This window comes from Scophthalmus maximus, chromosome 6 (genome assembly GCF_022379125.1).
Source record: "Scophthalmus maximus strain ysfricsl-2021 chromosome 6, ASM2237912v1, whole genome shotgun sequence".
Lineage (NCBI taxonomy): Eukaryota > Metazoa > Chordata > Actinopteri > Pleuronectiformes > Scophthalmidae > Scophthalmus > Scophthalmus maximus.
Genome location: NC_061520.1, coordinates 25,161,734 through 25,184,208, shown reverse-complemented (window position 1 = coordinate 25,184,208; position 22,475 = coordinate 25,161,734). Strand labels below are relative to the sequence as shown.

The 22,475-nt window shown below is 44.5% G+C and overlaps 1 protein-coding gene across 3 annotated transcripts; it reads left to right on the top strand.

The window, feature by feature from the left end:
• Window positions 1–2,467: 2,467 nt before the first annotated feature.
• On the top strand, window positions 2,468–22,344 carry atxn7l2a (ataxin 7-like 2a). Of its 3 annotated transcripts, none has more exons than XM_035631032.2 (10): window positions 2,468–2,892; window positions 3,950–4,018; window positions 4,659–4,992; window positions 6,798–7,057; window positions 10,681–10,763; window positions 13,813–14,024; window positions 15,444–15,624; window positions 17,086–17,207; window positions 18,579–19,533; window positions 21,978–22,344. In XM_035631032.2, the coding sequence occupies exons 1-10, from the start codon at window positions 2,763–2,765 to the stop codon at window positions 21,993–21,995; spliced, it is 2,364 nt and encodes a 787-aa protein (XP_035486925.2). In that variant the 5' UTR covers window positions 2,468–2,762; the 3' UTR covers window positions 21,996–22,344. The 3 variants fall into 3 exon arrangements, with proteins under 3 accessions (XP_035486925.2, XP_047188859.1, XP_047188860.1); XM_047332903.1 differs by lacking the exon at window positions 2,468–2,892 and adding an exon at window positions 3,104–3,797; XM_047332904.1 differs by lacking the exon at window positions 2,468–2,892 and adding an exon at window positions 3,104–3,814.
• The last annotated feature ends 131 nt before the right edge of the window (window positions 22,345–22,475 follow it).

Genomic DNA, 22,475 nt, shown 5'->3' with positions numbered 1-22,475 from the left:
TCATTACATTTTTAAATACAAAATAGATCAAATCCATTCAGAAGGATTATGTCTCTACACCCAGTCACCACCAGGCTGTTTGAATCTTGCCACCATAGGCTCTTGCCATAGAAACTTAATTCAGGCATCTTCCCCACAGATAAGTGACATCATTTTAGACAATTTTTCCAGTCTTCACATCACAGATCACATTCACTAATTCACACGGCGCTTGCTATACCTAGAGCATTGTCTGTTGCTCACACGTCCCATTGAAAGCACTGAAAGCCACAGCCAGCGGGGGCAATTTTGGGGTTCAGTGTCTTGCCCGAGGCCTAGAGGAGCCGAGAATCAAACCATGGACCTTCCTTATTGGCGAACAACCCGCTCTTTCTCCCGTGCCGCAGTAAACCTATAAAGAAAGTTGTTTTTAATCAATTACCCCAAATGTGGTATTGACTGCCCCCCCCCCTGAAAGTGGAAAATGACCTGAGAATTATTGTAGATTCCGACAACGTGGCTGTCCTTATCGTAGACCTCAGTGATGCATTCAATACAACAAACAGCAAAATGTTAATCCTCTTTTGTGACCACGATTTCTCTCTCATCAAGAGTTTTTTGAGACGCATAGCACCAAGGGGCATTCCGCAAGGAAGCATTCTCGGCCCACTGTTCCTCTCAATTTGCTCAAAGTTATTTTACCAGTCTTGTCTTTAAATTGCTTCGCTCCAGTTCCATCCTACATCAGATATGTTCTCCCTCTGGACCGTTTTCCAGATGGCAAGCTCTCTCTGTAATTTGGAGTAATGCTATAGATTTTGCCTGGTGTTAATCAATGTTTTTATAGTAACTTGCATGATCTTTCTTTCTTTGTGTGTGCGTGTGTGTTTTAATCCTGCAATAGGAATATATATATATATATATATATATATATATATATATATATATATATATATATATATATATATATATATATATATGTTTGTATTAAAGGTGCTTTATTGTTGAGCTGGGCTGAGTTAATATAGGTAATTGTATCTCCCTGGGCCATGAACAGTTAATTAAAGGAAACCAAGACTTCTGAATGTATTTGTAACGTGTTACACTCCCCTCCACTACAGCGGAGCAAGGAAACCACAGAAAGAAGGAATTTAGCTCTAAAAACTTTCTTTAGAAGGTATTGGATTTGTCAAAGTCAGATCAATTACTGTACATGGAGGGTTATATTTATTTTGAATTCATTTCAAATTTTTCGGATTAACTATGAAATAAATGGAACACTTTTTTACGATTAAACTTGATTATTATTCATCAGCATTTAAAAAAATATTTCTAATTTCTCAGACAAATCACTGTGATATCTTCCTTCCCACTGACAGATGCACCCAAAGGTTTTCTCCCAGGTTTATGGTATGTATGACGATATGATTTATGAGGTGACATAACCAGACCCCCGACACACACACACACACACACACACACACACACACACACACACACACACACACACACAAGGTGTACTGGTTACATCACGTCCTCAGGGTGAATTGTGTTTGTGGTTGAGCATGGCTCAGAAGAGCTGTGTGAGGCTTAACCACTTACAGGGCTTAGGAAAAATGGCAAGGTGTGTTCACGCGTGTCGACCTGTGACTTCTGATCACAACCTAAGAACACACTCTCCCTGCGTGCTTCACTCCCAATGAACAATAGTGCGTTTGTCTGTGCGGATTTACAAATATAGACAAACCACATATATTTCACCTCTGCACTGTGCAACTGACGATGAACAACATAATACACACAAAGGTGAACATCAGTCCAGGAATTCACGCCTGCTGTGTGCAGGAATGGACAGCAAGAAAGCTGCTGTCTGAAGCGTACATACGATCATTTGGACATAAATGGTGTTCTTGCACTGTTTAGTATGGACTCACGACCAGGGCCTTTGAGGAAGATGCGGCTATGCTTACAGTACATTCGGTTGCATTAATACGAGGTATCACTGGTGTTTTAATCGATACCATTGTTAACATAAAAGGAAGAAAAACATCTTTATCAAGCAGCTCTAAAGACTGTGAGCAGAGGAAGCCCACATAGTTTTTCTGGGGGCTCCACGCGAGGCAACTTCTCCAGGGTCCAAGACAACCAGAGGCTCCAAAACATGAACTAAATGTGAACCTGGAGCCAACAAAAGATAATAAACCAAAAACACAAAATAATTTAAACAAAAAGAACAAATCACTGAACATTCATTTTTTTTCAATTTATTTTATTGGGAAGAAGCTTAATTTATTCTAAAATGGACCCTGACTTTAGTTGAAGCCCGTGTTCCTCTCTGTGCTTTGCCAGTCATCTTGCTTGTATGTGCACTTTCACTTTTTTTTGTCTTTTATTGACCAAATGGATTTCTTTTTACATTCACAATGTAAAACACTCTAGAGTTGACTTGACAGGTGCTAATACAGATTAGCTGTCCATGCCTCATGGGCTAATCACAGACATGCGTTTACATGCCTGCAAATAAAGTTGGTGTATTGTATTGTGTCCATTACTAAACTTAAATATTCATATTTCCCTTTATGATCACCCTTCCATGCCTTGTGTTATATTTTTGCTTTATTTATTAATGTTTGGAAGCGTTAAAAAAACCCAAAACCCAACGGCATCACTTGGACACTCTCTGTTCCTGTCCCCTGTGTGTGGGTGTCCCAGGAACGCGCTCGCAGGAAGTTCCCATCCTGTCGAGAGCGCGAGATATGACGTAAGCCGCCTGCCGCGCAGTGATGATGGCGTCGCGTGAACGCGCAGTAAAAGTAATGGCTGCTCTGGATCGGCGGGTGCCTAGCCTCGACGATTTCGCGGGTCAAAGCTGGACCGCCTGGGCCGAGTGGGCCGGCGTGACGGCGGCGGACGGTAAGGGGACACATTGGCGCACACACCGGGCGCCGGCGGAGCCCGTTAACCGGAGCGCAGGGGTTTATTTTCGCGGAAACGGCGGACGGCGCTAACCATGTTACCCAAACAAAGACCCTGCCGGGTCCTAGTGCTGGGTGGATAACATGTTGCTCTCTTCCCGGTCCCTCAACAAAAAAAAAAACCCCGCTCTCGTCGAGGCGAAACGAGTGATGGTTGAATAAGATGTGGCCGTCGCCGTGCGTGTTTCAGGGCGGCGGTCACGACGCGAGCTGCCAGTGCTCCGGGGGGCACGTCTCGCCGCGGCGGAGGCAGCCGGCAGCCGGCGGCGGGTGGCTAGTGAGGATGGCTCGGGCGAGCAACTTCTCGCCGCGGAAGGCTAGAGCAGCAGCAAGCTAGCAGGGAAGCCAAGACCGCTCGTTGCCGACGAGGCGGCTAGCGTTAGCATGCTAAAGGTAGCCGCGGCGTTAGCAGCGGCGGCAGGCGGATCCGGAGTAGACACCGGTGACGGGGGAGGAGGCTGCCGCTGCTGGCCCAGCCTTTGATGTTAGCAAACGTTTCTCCCGCGTTCCCCTCCGCTTCCGTCCTCACGTTCCCACCAGGGCGCCGTCGTTCACTGATGTTGACATTTGTGTGTAACCTGTGAACTCTTGATCGTGTGGGATCCAAAAAGTGATCGTGCCCCTTTCCCGGCTCCGAGTGTGTGTGCGCGTTTGTGTGTGCGCGCGCGCTCACTCATTGTCCGGCGTCCCTCCAAGCGTTGCCCTGTCCAGTAACTATCAGATACACTCCTGCTCCGCCAAACAACACCCCTGTGTCAAAGATGACCAGTAGAGATACTGAACGTCCCCCGGCGGAGGAGCAGCTGACCCGTAAACCAGCCCTTTCTATAAGCCAGCTCAAGTGTATGTGCAGAATTTGAGTAAGGTCATCATTCTGTGTCTCGATGATGACCCCTGACACACAACAACTTTTGGAAAACACACCTGACCTCTCTCCTGGCTCATTGAACCTGTGTGTGTGTGTGTGTGTTTGTGTGTGTACTGTGATGTTTCAGGGACGGATGCGGACGACTGCAGCAAGAATGGCAAGAAGGCTGCAGAGGCCATGTCTCTCAGTAAAGAGGGTAAGTTTGCACACATCTTCTGTACGACGGTGCCTGCTGTTTGGGACTCGTCCCGTTCAACAGTTGTAGGACAGGGTGTCCAATCGGAGGCAAACATGTGATCCGTGATAATCGGCCGTATAAATAATGATTGACTTGAAAAACATCAAAGCGCCAACCAGCGGCCTCACTTCCTTGTTGTCGCGTCACTGTGCACATGCAAGTGACCCGTAGAGTCTGTTCTCTCCTGCTTCTGTTCTCCTCCGCTGTCTTTTTGGCGGAGAGCAGCGCGAGCGTCGAAGCCAGGTAGTGTTGTGCTCAGGCGGCTGGCACAGAGCCTGGCTGTCTGACAAACACTCCCCTGAAGCAGTGTTTGTGTGAGAGTATGTTCACCTTGTCACACCCAAGCTTCGTCTAAATGGGATGGGAAGAACAACCAACATTTTAAAAGTGATGATAAAAGAAGAATGAGCTGAGGCCAACACATTTCAAAACATTTATAAAGGATCAATTTGAAATGTTCACCTCCTTTTCACACACCGACATATCACTACGTCACCAATGCTCCTTCACAAAGTGATGTCGCCATGTCTTCTCTTCCGCAGTCTGTCATGAGTGTCTGTGTGTTTTCCTCGCTTCATCACTCCTCTTCTCCTCCTAGACATGTCCATCTTTGGCCTTTACCCCGGCCACGACGACTTCTACCTGGTGGTTTGCAGCCACTGTGGCCAAGTTGTGAAGCCACAGGCGTTCGAGAAGCACTGCGAGCGGAGACATGGCCCTGTGGCAAAGCTGTATGCCAAACTGCGCTCTCCGACCCCCGCGCCCCAGCCCCAGCAGAGGCCCCTCCACGGCCACTCTCCTTCTCACGGGACCAATTCTGCCTCTGCTTCGTCATGGGAGGGTCGCGTCCAGGGGGCTGGGCACCTGCGGGCACCTTCGCCTTCTACCCCACCCCAGCACAGACACTCCAAGAACTCCAAAGATGGAGTACGGTAAGAAGACAGTGGGGGCAAGCTGTAACCAGCTTGAGCACTAGATGTGTAGAAAACAACCGTGATTATTTACATGGAGAGTAAACAGTGATGAAAAGACCACCAGCAGCTCAAGGGTCTCTGACCCTTGAGCTGCTGATTGGGATTGTCTGTTGGGTTGAGCATGCTACTGCACATTCTTGCTGAGAATTAGGTGAGAATGGTCCTGTCCAGTGTTAATTTCGTTAACGGAAACTATGACGAAAAGTTTCGTTAACAACCTTTTTCCATGACATAGACGAGACGTTGACGAGCTAAAATAGGAAAAAAATAAGATACTGGTATTCCATCCATCCATCCATTGTCTACCGCTTTATCCATTTAAGGGTCACGGGGGGCTGGAGCCAATCCAAGCTGACATTGGGCGAGAGGCGGGGTTCACTCTGGACAGGTCGCCAGCCTATAGCAGGGCCACATAAAGAGACGGACAACCATTCACTCTCACATTCTCACCTATGGCCAATTTAGAGTCTTCAATTTACCTAACCCCAGATACTCGTATTATCCTAATTTAATTTGTTTAAAGAGGGAAAACATTTTGGCTAAAAGTCGACTAAACATGTTCAGTTGTTGTCGACTGAAACCAATAAGCATTTACGTCTCAAGACTAAATATGAAATAGCTGCCAAAATTAACAGTGGAGCTGTAAGAGGCAATTTAGGGTTAAGTGTCTTGCCTTAGGACACTCCGGCAAGCAAACTGGGGTCGAACCGCCTACCTTTGTGTTAGTGGACGACCGACTCTAGATCAGCATCACTTTCATGTTCTTCCATTACATACAGCACTACACTTGGCGTAAACCCCTAACATTAAGACTGGAAACAAAGGGAAACCGCTCATGAACATATGTTCTCTTAAATCTATGTTCAAAAACTAAAGAGTAAAAAAGTCACCCATAAAGGGGGGTTATGTGCTAAACTGAATAATTTGCGTCGCGTTCGGTGTGAACGCACCATTAGACAGCAGCGCTGGGACACAACTTGTTGTCTTTGATGGTTGTGGCCACTTTAGGACCATCACTGTGATTGTGTTGACAGATTCAACTGGTTCTCATTTCAGTTTGTAAAATGTTATGGAAGGAGAAGAGGAGATGATTTCACTGCTGCCATTTAATTACATTTTTGCTTGCAACACGTTTGTCAAACTATCATGTCAGACAGTATTTGTTTGATCTGTGTGGAATCACATTTGTCAAGATATGCTACTATCACAGCGGCAATGGAAGTGAGGACGATAGAAGTACTGTTGAAAAGAGAGAAAGTTGGGATCCAAACAGACTAGGTTATGTCCCGGATGATGATCCAGCAATACGTTCTACAAACTTTGCATAAAATGAGTCCAGCCTCAATGAGCTCCACGTGTTATTAAAGGGGGGGGAAGGTTCACTGGCACCAGCCGGAGACACTAAACTATCAGGGAAAGCCCTCTTAGGAAAACGCACAGGGCAACAAAGATTTGATACTGTCAATGTGAACACAAGTGGACTGAATGATAATTGTTTCACTGACCTTTGTATGCTGCCTGTCTGTGATCGTGTGACCTTCTGCCAATCAGATCAGATCAGAGCTGAGCAGTGACTCCAAACAGGCACTTTATTTTCACAGCTTCACATAACACTCGATGTAGCTTTGCTCAACCTGTAGCATGTGATATTTTTTTATATATACAGAAAACAGTTATGATAATGTATTCATTAAAAAAATGTAGATGTTTTTTTATTTGTCCGTTGGATTTACGTTTCTTATTGCTTTTATCCAATCACGCAGACATTCCCCGCTGGAGAAGCCGTCCTCGCACAGCAGCCACACAGAGTCTTCAGTATTCAAGCAGCCGCCGCCTTTGGAGCCTCCGCTGAGCTCTCCACCTCCGTCACTCAGAGACCCCCCCTGGCCACACGGAAGCACTCCACCTGTCCGGCCCTCGCCCAGCGACAAGCCCCCCACGCAGAGCCAGCGGAAGGACTCCCCCCTGGCCTCGGTGCTGCCAGGCCACCGAGTCCCCAGACCCTACAACAAAGTGGCCTCCAGTGAGTACAGATGGAGGGATTGGGGTATTATGGAGTCAGAGGTGGAGGGGTGGAGAGAAATATAGTCTGTTCTACTCATCATGCTTACGTGCCTTATAATCATGGTCTTATTTCCAACTTAAAACGTCATAATGTCACTATCAATATGCTCTGGAACAGAAAATCGGGCCTTGAATTTCAGAGCACGATAGCGAATAGTGTTCATCACTTTTAACTATTCCTGCAAATCAAGCAGTTATAGTGCAGGAAATTCCTGCGCACATTTTTCAGCAACATCTAGCAATGTTCAGCTAATGTTTGCACCAGTGGGGAAAACTTCTGGACAGAGCAGCACGGCTGCACCCGGCGGACCAACTTCCACCCTGGACAACACACCTCTCTCCCTCTCTTCGCAAGGCTACGAGCCTCCTCTGCAATTTCAGCATCAACACAACACAACACAGAGCAGGGCTGGTGTTATGCTGAGGTCTTCCCTCCTGCCAATAACTGTGCGCTTGTCACGTGAACGAGCACAGCGAAATCAGTATCTATCGGGTTTATTGTGAATTCTACCAATCTAAGTGATTAAGTTGAGTTTATGTAAATATAGCACCTTCCACAGAGCAAGTCACAAAGTGCTTTACAAAAAAAGTATACGGAGCTGCAACAGTAAATCGATTAGTAATCGACTACTAAATTAATTGGCAACTATTTTGATAATCGATATTATCTGGTTAGGGCTGCAACTTTGAATGAATTGACTTGCAGTAATCAAGTCTGGAGGAAATAGGTGCATAGACGATAACCTCCAGCTCAGGTTTTTGCAATACTTCTTAGATGAAATGGACAAGAATGGGTTACAGATTTGACATGTTGCTCAAAATGCATAGTCTGATCAAAAATGAAACCAAAGATTTTCGAAGACCGGATTTTTTACCAATACGCTGGGAGATCTGGGAAGTGATGTCATCAGGAGCTATGATCAGGAGCTCAGTCTTACCGGCACGTAACTGTAAACGTGTTAGTTTGTCAGTGTCATCAGGTTTGAATGAGACTTGATAACAGATATATTTGTATTAACTGATGGTGAGTCTGAGTGTGACAGACGGTCAATGGGTTTGTTGTGTGTGTGTGTGTGTCGACGGAGGGAGAGAGAGAGTGTGAGTGAGCGAGCGCTGCACACAGCTCTACAATGAAGCAACGGCACAAAACACTGTTTATGCTGCGTAAAAAGTTTTTGTATAATTTTGAAACCGTTGCGGGTGAAATATAGTGTGTGCATATAACATTAATTTATATCAAGTATATAAAATGAATGCGCAAAGTAGGCATTTCCCCTCTGTTGCTATGATCATAGCAGTTGCAAGTGTGTCATTTGAGTGTGGATTCAGCACACAGATCCGGATTCAAACTAAATCCAGGAAGTCACTGAGTGATACAAACCTCACCAATGTGATGCTCATTTCAGAGCAGTTTGATTTTAGATATGTGTTATCAAATGGAAGGACATGAAGCAGAAGAGACAGAGGACAGGGATGGAATAGAGCATGTAGACGAGAGCAGGAGAGAAGGACAGCTATGCAGCTTGAAGAGATGACCACAGAGAGAGTAGGAGAAAGACAACAAAGTACAGCAGCAGAGTGTAGGAGGAGAGGGATGTGCAATTTGAGATAAGAATAGGACAAGACCTGTAGTTAAGCAAACAAGTGTTATCCCCACTATGTGAAGCGTTTAAGTTTTGTAAAATGAATTTCAGGCCCTCAAAGTAGTTAGCCTGGCGAAGGACCCCTCGGTTCATTTTGCCTTCCCAAGAGGCCTTATCAACGGACGCAGACCAAAATGCCTCTGGACGCAATTGGACCTACAACCAGTGAGAGCAACGAATCATGCGACGTCTGTCGAGAGACGTGACAATGTCAACAGAGCCGAGATGAGAGGATGTGATGATGATTCCACAATGTCTGTGAATCCGTGTGGATGTTTTTGTGGGAGAGATTTGAAAATATCAGGTACTTTTAGTCAGATGCTCGTTCATCATCAGCACCCTCGGTCATGGTATTAACCCCGCTCATTATCAGATGATCGGTTGTGATTGGACCGGGCAAGTGTTCTTACCAATGTTGAGATCCAGACAGTATTCTGGCAGAGCTCCCAGAATTTGTATGGGACCCAGGCTAGAGGGTAGATAGCCATGTCTGATTATTAATTACCTTGAAATACGTTTATGAGTTTGAGTGCCACCCGGCTAAATGGGCCTCCACCACCTTGACTTGCCAGGTGTACATACACACACAAACAGCACTGTATTATACCCATGATATTGAAGGCTCATGTGCCAAAACCCTCGCTGAATAGTTTATAATATTAGATGGAGGGATGCAACAATTTTTCAGCTGAACATTGGTATTGGTCGGTAACATTCTTCAAGTTGACAACAGCTAAGCTAGTTACTGTCAGTGCAATAAAAAGTATAACGCCCAGAAAATGCTTTTTTTTTTTTTTAACCCAATAGTGATTTTTTAAAAGAAACTAAAGTGAGCTGTCTGTATAACCTGTTTATCTTTGTTTACCCAGATTCTTAGAAATTAGGCACATTAGGCGCAAAAACATATATACAGTCTGAGACTAACCACCGTTCATTCGATCTCTTACACTGGTACCTGCAGACAGGACGGCCGAGGACTGACACCGACTCATGTCTGTGTTCTTCATTCTCTTTACACCGGGAGCGGGAGTAGTGGGAGTTATTGTCATTTTCCCTTTTTAACTGAGTGTTTCACATTAATGAGCTAGACTGTCGCGGCCTCTCTAACTCTGTAAAACATCAAATTATATTTAGGATTTTTTCTTGTGTCCCTGACACCGTAGGGAAATGAAAAAACAACAAACACAAAAATCTTATCGGCTGCCGGCCAAATTGTTTTTGTTTTGTTTTACATTAGATTGTATCAGCTCAGAATCCAACAATTTGCATCCCTAATTATTCAACAGTTCCATATAAATATCATTGTCATGATCACATGTGGGGTTGAGCTGTTCACATTAAAAAGTGAATCTCCCAAGGGGGGTGCAAGGGGCAGTAAGCGATTCTGGAGAAAGCCGGTTTCTCTTTTTGTTGTTGTGATTTTACTGTGTGTCCGTTTGTCTGAGCAGGTTTTTCTTGCGAGACCTCGGCTTCAATGTTTTCCTATTTTTTTGGGGTGGGGGGGTATTGTTAATGTCTGAACACCGCTTGCATAGAGAAAGCATGTTAGCAAGCTGCAGCAGATTCAGTCATTTGCCAGTGTCTATTCGGGATGCTGTGCTGTATCCTGGCAGCAGTTGGATGAAAGTGAAGAAAACAGCCCTGAACCTGAAGCATGGCTGTGAGGTTATTAGACAGCTGTGTTGATTTGTTGCTGTTCTGTTAGAAGTGTGAGAAACAGAAAACTGAATTTCATTTGTGTGTCGTGGTCACACCCGGCCAAGAGGTAGGTATTCATTTCATTGTTTAACACACTTGGGTGAAAACTGAAATTTGCTTCACTGTGTTAACGTCTAATGAGGTACAATCTTCACCATGCACGGTGAAGAAGCTGAGATCCGTCTTCAAGTGTTTGTTGACTGTTGACACTGAAGCTGGAACGTTGTGTCTGTGTCTGCAGAGAGGGAGTGTGACTTGGACAAACACTGCGGCGTCCTCGATCCCGACAGGAAGAAGGTCTGCACGCGCCTCCTGACATGCAATGTAAGCTCCAAACACACTCAGCTCCACCAAACTCATGCCCTCATTTTTTCTTCTGCCTCAAATTCTCATGCCTGTGCGATCTACTTTTCTTTCTTTTCGATTTAGGTTTCCTCATACGTTTCTTAGCATTGTTAAATAAAAGGCTGAGAGGTTTAATTTTAGCATGCAGTCAGTTTACTTAAATGGCAAGTAAGGAGGAGTAACTCTGAGAAGCTCATGATCGAAAACATAACTCATCATCTGTCAAACATGGTGGAGGCAGTGTGACGGCATGGGCCCGTTTGCCTCCAGTGGAACTGGGTCACTGCTGTTAATTGATGATGTGACTGCTGATAGACTGTGAGGTGTACAGGGCTTTTACCTTCTGCTCAGTCAAATGTTGCAAAACTGATAGACTGGCACTTCAGTGTAGATGGAATACATAATGACCCAAATCATGGTTCGAAAGCAACCCAAGATCTTCTCAAGGCGAAGAAATTGGATTTGCTTCAGTGGCCAAGTCAATCACCTGATCTTAGTCCAATAGAGCTTTTCAGTTACCAAAGACAAAACTGAAGGCACAAAGACCTCCAACAACTGAGGGCAGCGGCTGTAAAGGCCTGGCAAAGCATCTCAATGGAGGAAACTCTCCATTTGGACATAACCATGGGTCCCACACTTCAGGCAGTCATTGACTGCAAAGTATTTTCGTCCAAGTATTAAAAACAATCCATTATTTTTTTAATAATTATGTTAGTTTGGCCAATTGCTTTTGAGCCTATGGAAATTGAGGGATTATAACTGTCTGTAATTCCTAAATGGTTGATGCTGCAATATTTCAGTTAAACCCCTTGAATTAAAGCTAAAAGTCCACTCTTCAAACACATTTCAAATCCACTGGTTGTGTGTGTAGAGGCAATATTGCAAAAAGATTGTCACTGAAAAAAGTCACGGTCTAAATACTCCTGGAGCTGACTGTAAGCTTAAAACTGTGAGGAGATGTTTGTATTAGTTTGATCATTGTCTTTAAAGTTGCAGAAAGAGTTACTTTACCATTTCAGATGACCTAATATTTGTCATATGTCAATGGATCATGACGCAGATTGATATTATTAGACTTAGAGTATCTGTAAAGTCTTTAACTTATCCCACACGTGTAGAAAGAGAGTGACATTGTGAAACCAGAGTATCTTCAAATGAATAACTCTGTGGCTCGTTGTGACCGATGACAATGGACTGATACTGAGTGGAGAAAATGTCAGCACAGGAAGAGTCCTTATATGGCGAAGGGTGTCTGTGAAAGAGGAAGTATATGCGAGACTCATCTGGCCACGGAAGAGACGGTATGACCTGATTCACAGGAAATGACCGGTGTGTTGGGAAAACACAGGAACACAGTTTCTTCTTCATGAGCACACTCTCAGGAGGCGGCTGTATTTTCTCTCCCACCTGACACTTGGGATAAAAAATGCAGTGTAGCAGTGTTAATTTCGTTAACGAAAACTATGACGGAAAATGTTCCTCAACGACCTTTTTCCACGACTGAACAAAAATGATGAAAATGTCTTTTGTTTCTGTTGAGGAGACGGAACGACTTAAACTAGAGTAAAACTATGAAGGATAAACTCGACTAAAATGTGACTGAACTAAAAAGCATTTTTGATCACGTGGGACTAGACTAAATCTAAAACAGCTGCCAAAATGTAGTCATTCTAACTTTCCTTTGTAGAACTTACTAAAAACAGGAGAGAAAAAATGCGTAATTTAAATGATAACTGACTCGATAAAGCTTCTTAGATGTGCTTCTATTAAATAAAATAATTTTCAACATTACGACTTTTGACTTTGCAGTCTGGTTAAGTGCTATGGACATATTTCATTTCTATAGTCGGTTCATAGAAGAAATCATTAATAATCGGTTCATAAATAATGTCATATTTTTTGATGGCAAATGATCAAAAGTGATAAGTTATCAGTCACTTCTACCGCTTAATCTGCCATGATAAATCAGTGGGATGTCTCCTGCGACCTTCACCACTGCCCCCAGTTCCATAATCACCGAACGATATGATTTGTTCAGTGATTATTTTGGCCCAGCACCTCTTTCAATTCGGTGGAAAGAGCTACGAGAGAGATGAGTGATTAAACACAGTTTTTTTTTTGTCACTAACTATTAAAATGTTGAAATCAAATAAAGTTCATACAGGACCAAGTTATAAAAAAAAAAACAATGTCAGAGGAAATCAAAAGCATCAAGACAAAATGCAAAAAAAGTCGAATGTATGGATTTACTCCAGTACCATAAATACAGTGTCCAACAGTGAGAGCGACTAGTGGAAGACGGCCCTCTCAGCTGTAATATGGTATGAGGCTCCCAGCAAAAACTATTTTCACAGTTGGTCAGATTTTCTCCATCAAAGTAGAAGGCATATACAATGTGTGGTGGACATTGTGGGAAGAGACTAGAGGAGTGAAAAGCACTAAACTGTCCGGCCAGCCGGGAATCGTACCGGTGAATGGTTGCGCTGGTTGCACAGCTGATGCAGTGGTGACCACTGGCAGCTAATGTCTCACCTCCTCTTAAAGGATGTAATCTAACTACACATCAGACGTTTGGCCTCGACAGAGACTCTATTTTTGTTTTCACTGTGTTTCCGATGCCAGTGTGTTAAGAGTGAAGACAACATGAAGGAAGTCAAAGACTCTGTGGTCTCATCCTTTTCACTAACAGACCTCTAACAAAGCAGTCACACCACAAACCTGACAGAACAGATGTGGTGGGCCTGCTGCTCTTATCAACCACAGATGGTATCAACCTCGTCACATTACAGTTAAGGGAATGTGTCTTCAGTCTGGTCGTGGGATTGTTAGCTTTGGGGCTACATCCAATATATATTCCCATGGAGTTCTCACACGCCAACTTGGTCGTTGTTTTCATTTTCCTCTCTGATAACCCGGTTTTTGTTCTTTTCGAGTATTGAGCAATTGTAACAAAGCAATTTGTACAGCACATGCGTTGCAGATGTGATATCAATCACTGTGATGAACTTGAATATATCCTGGTCCTCAGATCCACTCCATCCACCAGCGGAGGAAAGTGATGGGCCGAAGCAAGAACTTTGACCAGCTGGTGGCAGAGCTCAAGACCAAGGTTCGGGAGAAAGGGGCCCAGTCGCTGGAGGGCGGCTCCTCCAGCGGACGATCCCCCAGCCCAGAGGCCCCCAGGGAGCAGGCTGGGGCTCCGCACTGCAGAAGACCTCTAGCCAGCCTCCCTGCTTTCAGGTCCGTGAACTTTAATTGTAGCTTATACCTGTACAAGTGGTGGCAGCTGCACGACAAAATCGTTGCCTCGGGTTGAAAGCAGTCAAGAATGGCCACGTTGTTACCGCCCTCTCTCACGCACAGCGATAATGTTACTTCCATAGCTCGTCAGAAAGATTTCTTTACTTCACTGATTTACAAAAAAATATTACACAATCACCAAATATAGCTGTTTTCAGTTCCACCCTGTTCTCACACGAACTCTCACACAATCATATTGTCCCGAACTTTGTGTCTCTGTCTTGTGCTGTGTGGATAAAGACACGGGCGGTTCTAGGATCAGAGCTTTAGGGGTGCTGAGCACCCAATGATCCCAAAAAAATGTCCCTTTTATTTTTAAATTTAAAAAAACCAACCCCGGTACATTTGAACTTGATTTTGGACTACCATTCCCACATTTGTAAAAGAAGACATCAAACTTTTTGGGTAGGGAAAATCACTGTGACTGGAAAACTTACTTTAATGCTGAGCCACAAAGCCTTGACTTAGTTTACAAAGTACTACAAATTAAATTGTATTAAAATTAAAAGATAATGAGGTATAAACAGTAAATAGACACGCCTATGGATAATGACATTTCATTATCATTACAACAACAACTAGTCTACAGCTGCCACGGGGCCAGAGCTAAATTCCACTTGAAGTCAAGACGTCTGATACCAAAGGTGGGCAGCCCAGTTTGAGGGTGGCAGATCAAATTTTACCCCGTTCTGATTGGCCAAAGCAGAATGCTTTAATTTAAACATTATGTCGAAGAAGGTGTGTGATTGCTCTATCGGGTTAGTCTTAAAGGAGACATATTATGGTTTTTCAGTTTTTTCCCTTTCCTCTTGTGTGTTGTATAGGTTTTTGTGTATGTAAAAAAATTCTACAAGGCTCAAAATCCCAAAAACGGAGCTCCTCTCCCCGACAGAAGAACTGCCCCTGGAAAGTCTTGTCAGTAGTCTAATGGCTAGTCTTACTCGACCCCAACAAGGCCAGGTACAGTGAGAGCCACTTCTTACACGCGCTGGAAGCAGTTGACTAATCACAACAGAGTGGTCCAACTGGCCAATCGGAGCAGACTGGACTTCATTGGGAGGGAGGGGCCTTTAAGAAACGGGAGCTAAACTAAGTGTTTCCGTCAGAGGCTAAAAATTGGAGCTGCAGAATTGGACTGTCAGAGGAAACTGGTGCGTTTTCTGAGTATAAGGGAATATAAACCTCTTCAATTAATAACCCAAATCAAAAATATGAATCAGAATAAATAATTCAAACTGAAGCATAGGGACTGATGTGTCTAATATGGGTCAAGTTTATGTAGAGGGTTAAACACCTGAGCCGTGACATGTAGTGAAACAGTCTTCATCATCGTTATTATAAAGCTGTTTTGTTTCACAGTCGGTCCACTGGTGTGTCGGAGTGCAGCCCAGACGAGGAGAAGCAGCGGCAGGATGAGGGAAGTCTCAGAGCCCCGTCGCCTCTCGTCCACGGGCGAATCTCCAGTGATGAGAGTGAAGGGGAGGGACCCGAGGAGCCAGTCGAGCTCCCCTCTTCTGCTGCACATCCCAGACCATTGGCGGTAGGCGGCTTGTATCTGGGTTTAATGGGGGGGGGGGGTAGCACCAGAGGATGTACAGACAGTAAAACTGACCAGATTATTTCAAAAAATATTTGGGCCAGAGAACCTTCAAGGCCAAATTGCAAATTTTTGGGCTATTTAAAACCGTATTAAACCCTTTCTGACCGCGAAGGGGCAGAAAGTCTGAAGTTCTTGTTATTGCCCTGTGACCACAGGGTTTCAGCTGGTAACATTATGCCACGGAATTTTTTTTTCAGTCCAACCAATCAGTCATCCCATCCAATGCTTTGGTGACTCCCGTCTCCGCCCCCTTGCATGCATCACAGAATTCAGTTGGTTAACGGCACTAGGCTTTAGTACATTTAGTAGTTAAAATGAACTTATGTAGGTATTTTCCAAGGAAAAGAAATGGAGCAGGCATTGAGTTAGGTGAGGGATGACAACGACGATGACGATCTCTCTTAGGGATGGGTACTTAAACCCGGTATTAAATGGGCCCCGAGGCTAAATTATGAAAGACCAAAGTATCGATTAGCTCTGATGTTAGCCGTGCTGCTAACGTTATTGAAGAAATTAATGCTTTCGTCTTAGATGAATCTTCGCTCTTCCCAACCCTGAGGAGAGACCTGTGTGTCTGTCGGTCGGAGCCCTGTCCTGTGCAGGGGGCGGGGCCAGCAGCTCTCACTGCCTGTCTGTCAAAGACTGAAGAGATGTTAAATGAGTGACACCTCGCTGTGACCCTGTTCATGGCGAAAGACCTACAACCCTTACAACTGTAGAGTCCACGGGTTTTAGCTAACAGTCTGTCTGTCTTTCCTTTGACGGGCTTCATGTTAGTCCCATCACTCAACACAAAACATCATGTCCTTTATATTAGTTATTTGTTCAAAACAGTGCTGTTCAGTGTTCAACAATGTACTGTACGAGAAACAACCAAAGACAGGCGGACACGTTGGATGTGTTCCTCCTTCAGCAGCCACTTTGCGTCAACGTTCACTTTCTGGATATCCAAAGTAATCCCAAGCTAGTGATTTTACTTTTATTGAAGTGGGGGGAGATCAGTAGAGACACCTCTCTCTGACTGCTGCAGCGTCACAGATTCTCCATTCGTTAAAAAAACTAAACGGTAATTAGCAAATATTTATGGTATGATAACCGTCAATTTCAACCCTACTGAACCCTAAATTGCCGGCGCTGAATGAATGTGTGAATGTGTAAATGTGACTTTGAGTGGTCGACATGACTAAAAAAGCTCTTTACAAACGCAGTCCACTTCCCCAAACAGAATATTTTGGTAAAGCAACAACAAACCATTGAACGTGTTTTCTGTCTTGCGATGTGCAAAAACGCAAACACACTTAAACTCTGGGCTATTAACTACCCATGTTCGTTAACACAACACAACACATCAACAGAGCACACTGGATCCGCCCGGACTGACGACGAGTCTTCTCTCTCTAGGTATGTTCGTTCGGCAGCCATACGTTTGGTCACGGCATTTACACGTTTGACAGGAGACTCCACCACCTGCGGTCGGCTCTCAGCAGCATGCTGGAACAGCACGTCAGCGCCCACCTCTGGAAGTAAGAAATCTGAGCCCACACACCAATGTTCAGCCCACTATGGCAAAAAAAATTGGCTGCTACATGTAATGACAGACGCTCTACCGCCACACATTGGAATTATTCCAATTAGTGGCACTTTTCAAATGCGATGTGGTGAGTACTTTTTTTTCAGTTTTTGTGAATTATTTTTGCTCAATTATTGTTACATATTGAAAGACATTTGAACAGTGATATTTGAGAGGCTGAGAGGTGGTCACATCTGGAGCTCAGTCTGTGGTGTAGACAGGAAGGTGACTGATTTCCCTGATATCAGCTGGTATTGACTATATTTACCTGCACGTGACAAAAGGCTTCAACTTGTCTGGGGTCATATCACGAGGAACCCGGTTCTTGGTTTCAAATCTGCATTTCAGTGCGTCCGAGTAGAACAGAGATTTCCCCCAGACTGTCTCTTGGGTCACTGGTGACGAACTCCTCGCCCTTTTCATTTTTCATAGTGAGCTTTTATTTAATTTTATTAAATAAAAGCGTAATTATGTGAAATGAAGAAAAACATGAACAGAAGATTAAGTACAAACGGTGTACACACAGTATCGGACAGCTGCACAACCAAACAAATGAATGAACCACATTTTATTTTTCATTACATATGTCTTATATGGATGAAGAATATATCCATCCATCCATCATCTACCGCTTAATCCACTTAAGGGTCGCGGGGGGGCTGGAGCCAATCGCAGCTCACATTGGGCGAGAGGCGGGGTTCACCCTGGACAGGTCGCCAGCCTATCACAGGGCCACATACAGAGACGGACAACCATTCACTCTCACATTCACACCTACGGTCAATTTAGAGTCTTCAATTTACCTAACCCCATTCTGCATGTCTTTGGACTGTGGGAGGAAGCTGGAGAACCCGGAGAGAACCCACACACACACGGGGAAAACATGCAAACTCCACACAGAAAGGCCCTGGTTGGTTTGAACCGGGACGCAAACCCAGAACCTCCTTGCTGTGAGGTGACAGCGTTAACCCCTACACCACCGTGCAGCCCTGAAGAATATATGTATTCAATTAATATATATATATAAATAAAATAATTAAAGATTCAAAGTAAAAGCATTTTTAACTTTAGCCAAGTGCAAACATAGACTCATTTTCAAACATTTCATTCAGTTGACTCATGGTTCTGTCAAACCAGCGAGTTTTTTTTGCTAATGCAACATTGGACAGGAGAACTGTTACTGTGCTCCATAGAACACAATTTAATCTGGAGTCAGAATGACTTGGGGTCCTACACTTACTTCTAACGCTGAAGCAAATTGCTGTAAATTCGAGGATAAATTTCTGATGGAGGATTCTTTTTGATTTATTTTCTCTCAATCCAGGAAAATACCTCAAGCCACAGACCTTCAATCTACACCACCCTCGGCAAAGACCATCAATTCCTCGTCCCCCTCCTCCACCGTGTCCTCCCCTTCATTGCATTCTAAGATCCGGACAGGAAGTCATATCAGCTCCACTCTCAAAATTGCTTCCTCCTGCTCCTCTTCCTCCTGTCGTGTTCCAGGGAGACCTCAGACGCCCATGCAGTCAGAGAACTCCGGGGGCGGCAGCAGCAGCAGCAGCAGCAGCAGCATCAGTGGTGGTCACCTGGGCTCTCCAGGTAAGCCTGTTGTAGTGCGTCAAGGGGGTCCTGGTCGGCAAAAGAACCCAGTGGGGCGTCCCAGTAAGCAGATGCTGAAGTTGCGGGAGGAAGCTGCTACTGCCGCTACCCTCCGTAAACGCAAAGCCCCGTCACAGGAAGGTGAGCACTCAGGCCCCGACAGGAACTGCATTATTCTCCAGGACCGGGGCCGCCCACCCTCTGCCGCTTCTTCCTCGAAAGCCCCCACCCCCTCGCCTCTTCCACACGGACAGACCAATGGCACGCTTTCCCCGAACAGCAAACCCCACCCCCAGCCCTCCCCGTCAGAGTCCCACTCACCAGCCGCCAAAGCAGTCTGGACCTACAGACGGACACACCCTGCTTTGGGCCATTCATCCCCCCCGGACCTCTCCTCCGCCACCAACAACTCCCACAGCCGAGCTGGCGTGGGGGACTCAGGACTGCATGGTCAGGGCAGCGGGAGGGGCTTCGAGTACCAGGGGCTGAAGAAACGCAAGGGGGGAAGTGTGGAGGAGCACTCGCCTTCCTCCAAAACCTCAGCACACCGCCTGCCCTCCTCCTCCTCCTCCAGCTCTGCCACCACCTCCTCTCCACGCTCTAATTTCTACCCCTGGAAGGAGAGTAAAGGCGGGGGGTTGGCCGGGGGTGTGGAGAAGAAACTCGGCGCACAGAAGGTGAGTCTGGAGGAGAGGGAATCGGGGAACTGAGCAGCAAATGGCACTGATAGATTTTCTGGGGACATTATACTTATGTGACAAAAATGCATCATGTCTGTTAACTGTCTGAATCATATATACAGTCCAGACCCAGGACGTATTTGGACAGGTACACTCAACTTCAGTACATTCCATTTGAAATGAAATGATGCATCTACTGTATTTAAGTGCCAAGTCTCAGCTTTGATTGGACTTCTATGTTCCGAAGTATATAGAAAGAACCGTGTGGGACACAAAGCCCCGGGAACACGTGTTCAAAGCATAAGGGTTCAAAAGTAATGAGATGGATTCAACAAAGCATTATATTTTCAGATTTATTAGAAAATCCGTTGACATCTTTGACCCACAGACATCAGCAGACACTAGGTACCGTCCCAGGTGATTTTCTCTCAGGGAGTCAGATCTCCATTGTCAGACCGTCCTGTCGTCACCATGTGAAATACCCAATATTGTCGGGGGGGAAGTGAAGCTCAGTGGAATTGAGATCAGGGGCCAGACGAAGAGTGCCCCCCTCGTCACCCAGAGAAGCTGTTCGGTTGCTTTGGCTGAATGTTTTGTATTGTCGTCCTGTTGATTGTTGAAGTGTCATCCAATGAGTTTCGATGCGTTGACTGAATCTGAAAACTGCTCCCATCGACCTCTACGTCCATCCTCTTGTTAGCAGTGACACCATCAGTAAACTCCAGTGTCTCAGTTCCATTGGAGCCAAACATGGTGGGTGGATCATGATTCTCCATGCTCGCCTCTCTCTGTCCTTTTGATCAAGGTGGATTTTTATTTCATCAGTCCACAGCTCTACTGGTTTTAGGCCCCAACTTAAAAATGAATACACTAGTAATTTTCAAATTTCACATAAGTGCTTAATAGGATAAAATGAGGTGATGACATTTCATATCCAATAGGTGAAGGGTCAACAAGAAGGGGCGACTGTTCCTTCTCCCCACTGTCACCAAGTGTTTGCTCAATTCTTTAATATCGTAAAGTGCTATGAGACGCTGCATGTTGTGATCTCTCATCGCAACAACTGTGTCCAATCAGAATCTGCCTGATTCCGTGATCATGTGAACACGGCATGAATCTTCTTTTTCGTTTGTCTTAACTAACCTGTGTTCCACGTGAAGACAGCAAACATTCAGCAGAACAAGAACAACCAAGTTAAATTATATCACAAATCCGAAATTTGACCAGAAATACCCCCTCCAACTACCTATTTTATGATTCTGGACAGTTTCCAGAGGCAGAACCATGACGCAGTGACTCGACGTGTGAAGTAGAGCCTGGCCTTTCTGTTTCTGAAGTTCACCAGGAGTTTAAATCCTGTGCTGAATCTCTCTGAGGCTCTGGTCATGAAGTCTTCTCTTTATCATCGACAACATGTCCCCTCCATCCCGGAGAGTGCTCTTCACTCTTGTCCAGTCATGAAGGGGATTGTCTCTTCTGAAGAAAATCCCTCAGAACGTGGTCCCTCTACTACACTGATCTATATAGATGCAAACCTGCTCAGAGTAAAGCTGAGACTTGGCACTTAAACATAGTGTATCCATTATTTAATGTCAAAGGAGCTCTGACCAAGTGCATAAGTGAACAAACTATCACAGAGTTGGACTTTTTCTATATTGAAAATTATTTTTTGACTGATCTCAGGAAAATTTTGAGGCACTGGATTTTTTATTTAAGCAGTCATCACCTGAATTAAAACAAGAAAGGGTCTGAAATGTTTCACTTTACTAGCCAGTGAGCCTAGAAAATATCAAAGTTTCACTTTTGAATTAAAATATTAAAAAAAATATGAACTCTTCCACCATATTCAAATTTTTTGAGATGCCACTTTATTTATTTTTAACACTTGATGAACATCAGGTCTGAAACCCCGTCCCCAGGCCGACTCTCAGCTCAGATCTGTTTCTCCACGAGAGACCGCAGTAACCCAATAAAAGAAGTATATCTGCTGACTAGAGCTGCAACAGTTAATCGATTAGTAATCGACTACTGAATTAATCAGCAACTAATCTGATAAGCGATTAATCGGTTCAAGTAGTTTTCATGGGGAAAAAAGTCAAAGTTCTCTGATTTCAGCTTCTTAATGTGAAATTTTTTTGGTTCTATGACAGTAAACTAAATATCTTTGGTGTGTGGGCAGAGTTTAGCAGTCTCAAGTTGAAGCTAAATCAAGTGTGTATTTAAAATTGAAAAAGTATTAGCATAAAGAGACTTTGTCATATTTAAAGGAGCTAAATTAACTCTTGAGTTTTAACAAAAATCTGCTCATTGTTATGGAAGTGTCTCATCCAGTCTCAGCCTCCTTCTCACATTGGATATCCATGTCTATTTTTAAAAAGTGAATATGGAAATCAGCTGACTAGATGAAAGTAATAATTTCAAATGTTTCTGTTTTCCCACAGCCAAAATTGCACCATTAAGTGTGCCTGCCTTACAAGCCACTATGAGGGAGCCAGCTCCGCGGCCTCAGAGGCAACAGGACTCAAATATGTGTGTGTTTGTATGTGCGTGTCTGTTTTTTTGTCTATTGAGCACATGTTGAAGTGTGTGTGTCAGGTTGTGTGTATGTGCAGAGTTAGTGCAGTATGGATGTGGTGGTGTGACTCGCCACCGGGTGCGTTTGCTGTGTGGATGGATGTTTGAGGGGAGAACTGGGGGACGGGTGGGATGAAATTCAAGAGAATGGATTTAGAAATACCTCAAGACCATCCGGTTATGCTGCTAAATTAAATGTTGGTTTATAAAAATGGATTAAAAATGTCCTTTACACTTGGTCTCCGTGGCTTCTGTTGAAGACTTATTTGTGATGTATGTGCGTATGTACTTGATTTCCCTCTTAATGGTCCCGTTTTATTTACTTGAGGGGAAACTCCAGAATCTCATGAAGGTTCTGTATCTGC

Coding starts and splice junctions, on each gene's coding strand:
- atxn7l2a (XM_035631032.2), top strand. CDS start 2,763: ATGATGGCGTCGCGTGAACGCGCAGTAAAAGTAATGGCTGCTCTGGAT. Junction 7,058..10,680: donor CTACAACAAAGTGGCCTCCA/GTGAGTACAGAT, acceptor CTGTGTCTGCAG/AGAGGGAGTGTGACTTGGAC. Junction 10,764..13,812: donor CGCGCCTCCTGACATGCAAT/GTAAGCTCCAAA, acceptor CCTGGTCCTCAG/ATCCACTCCATCCACCAGCG.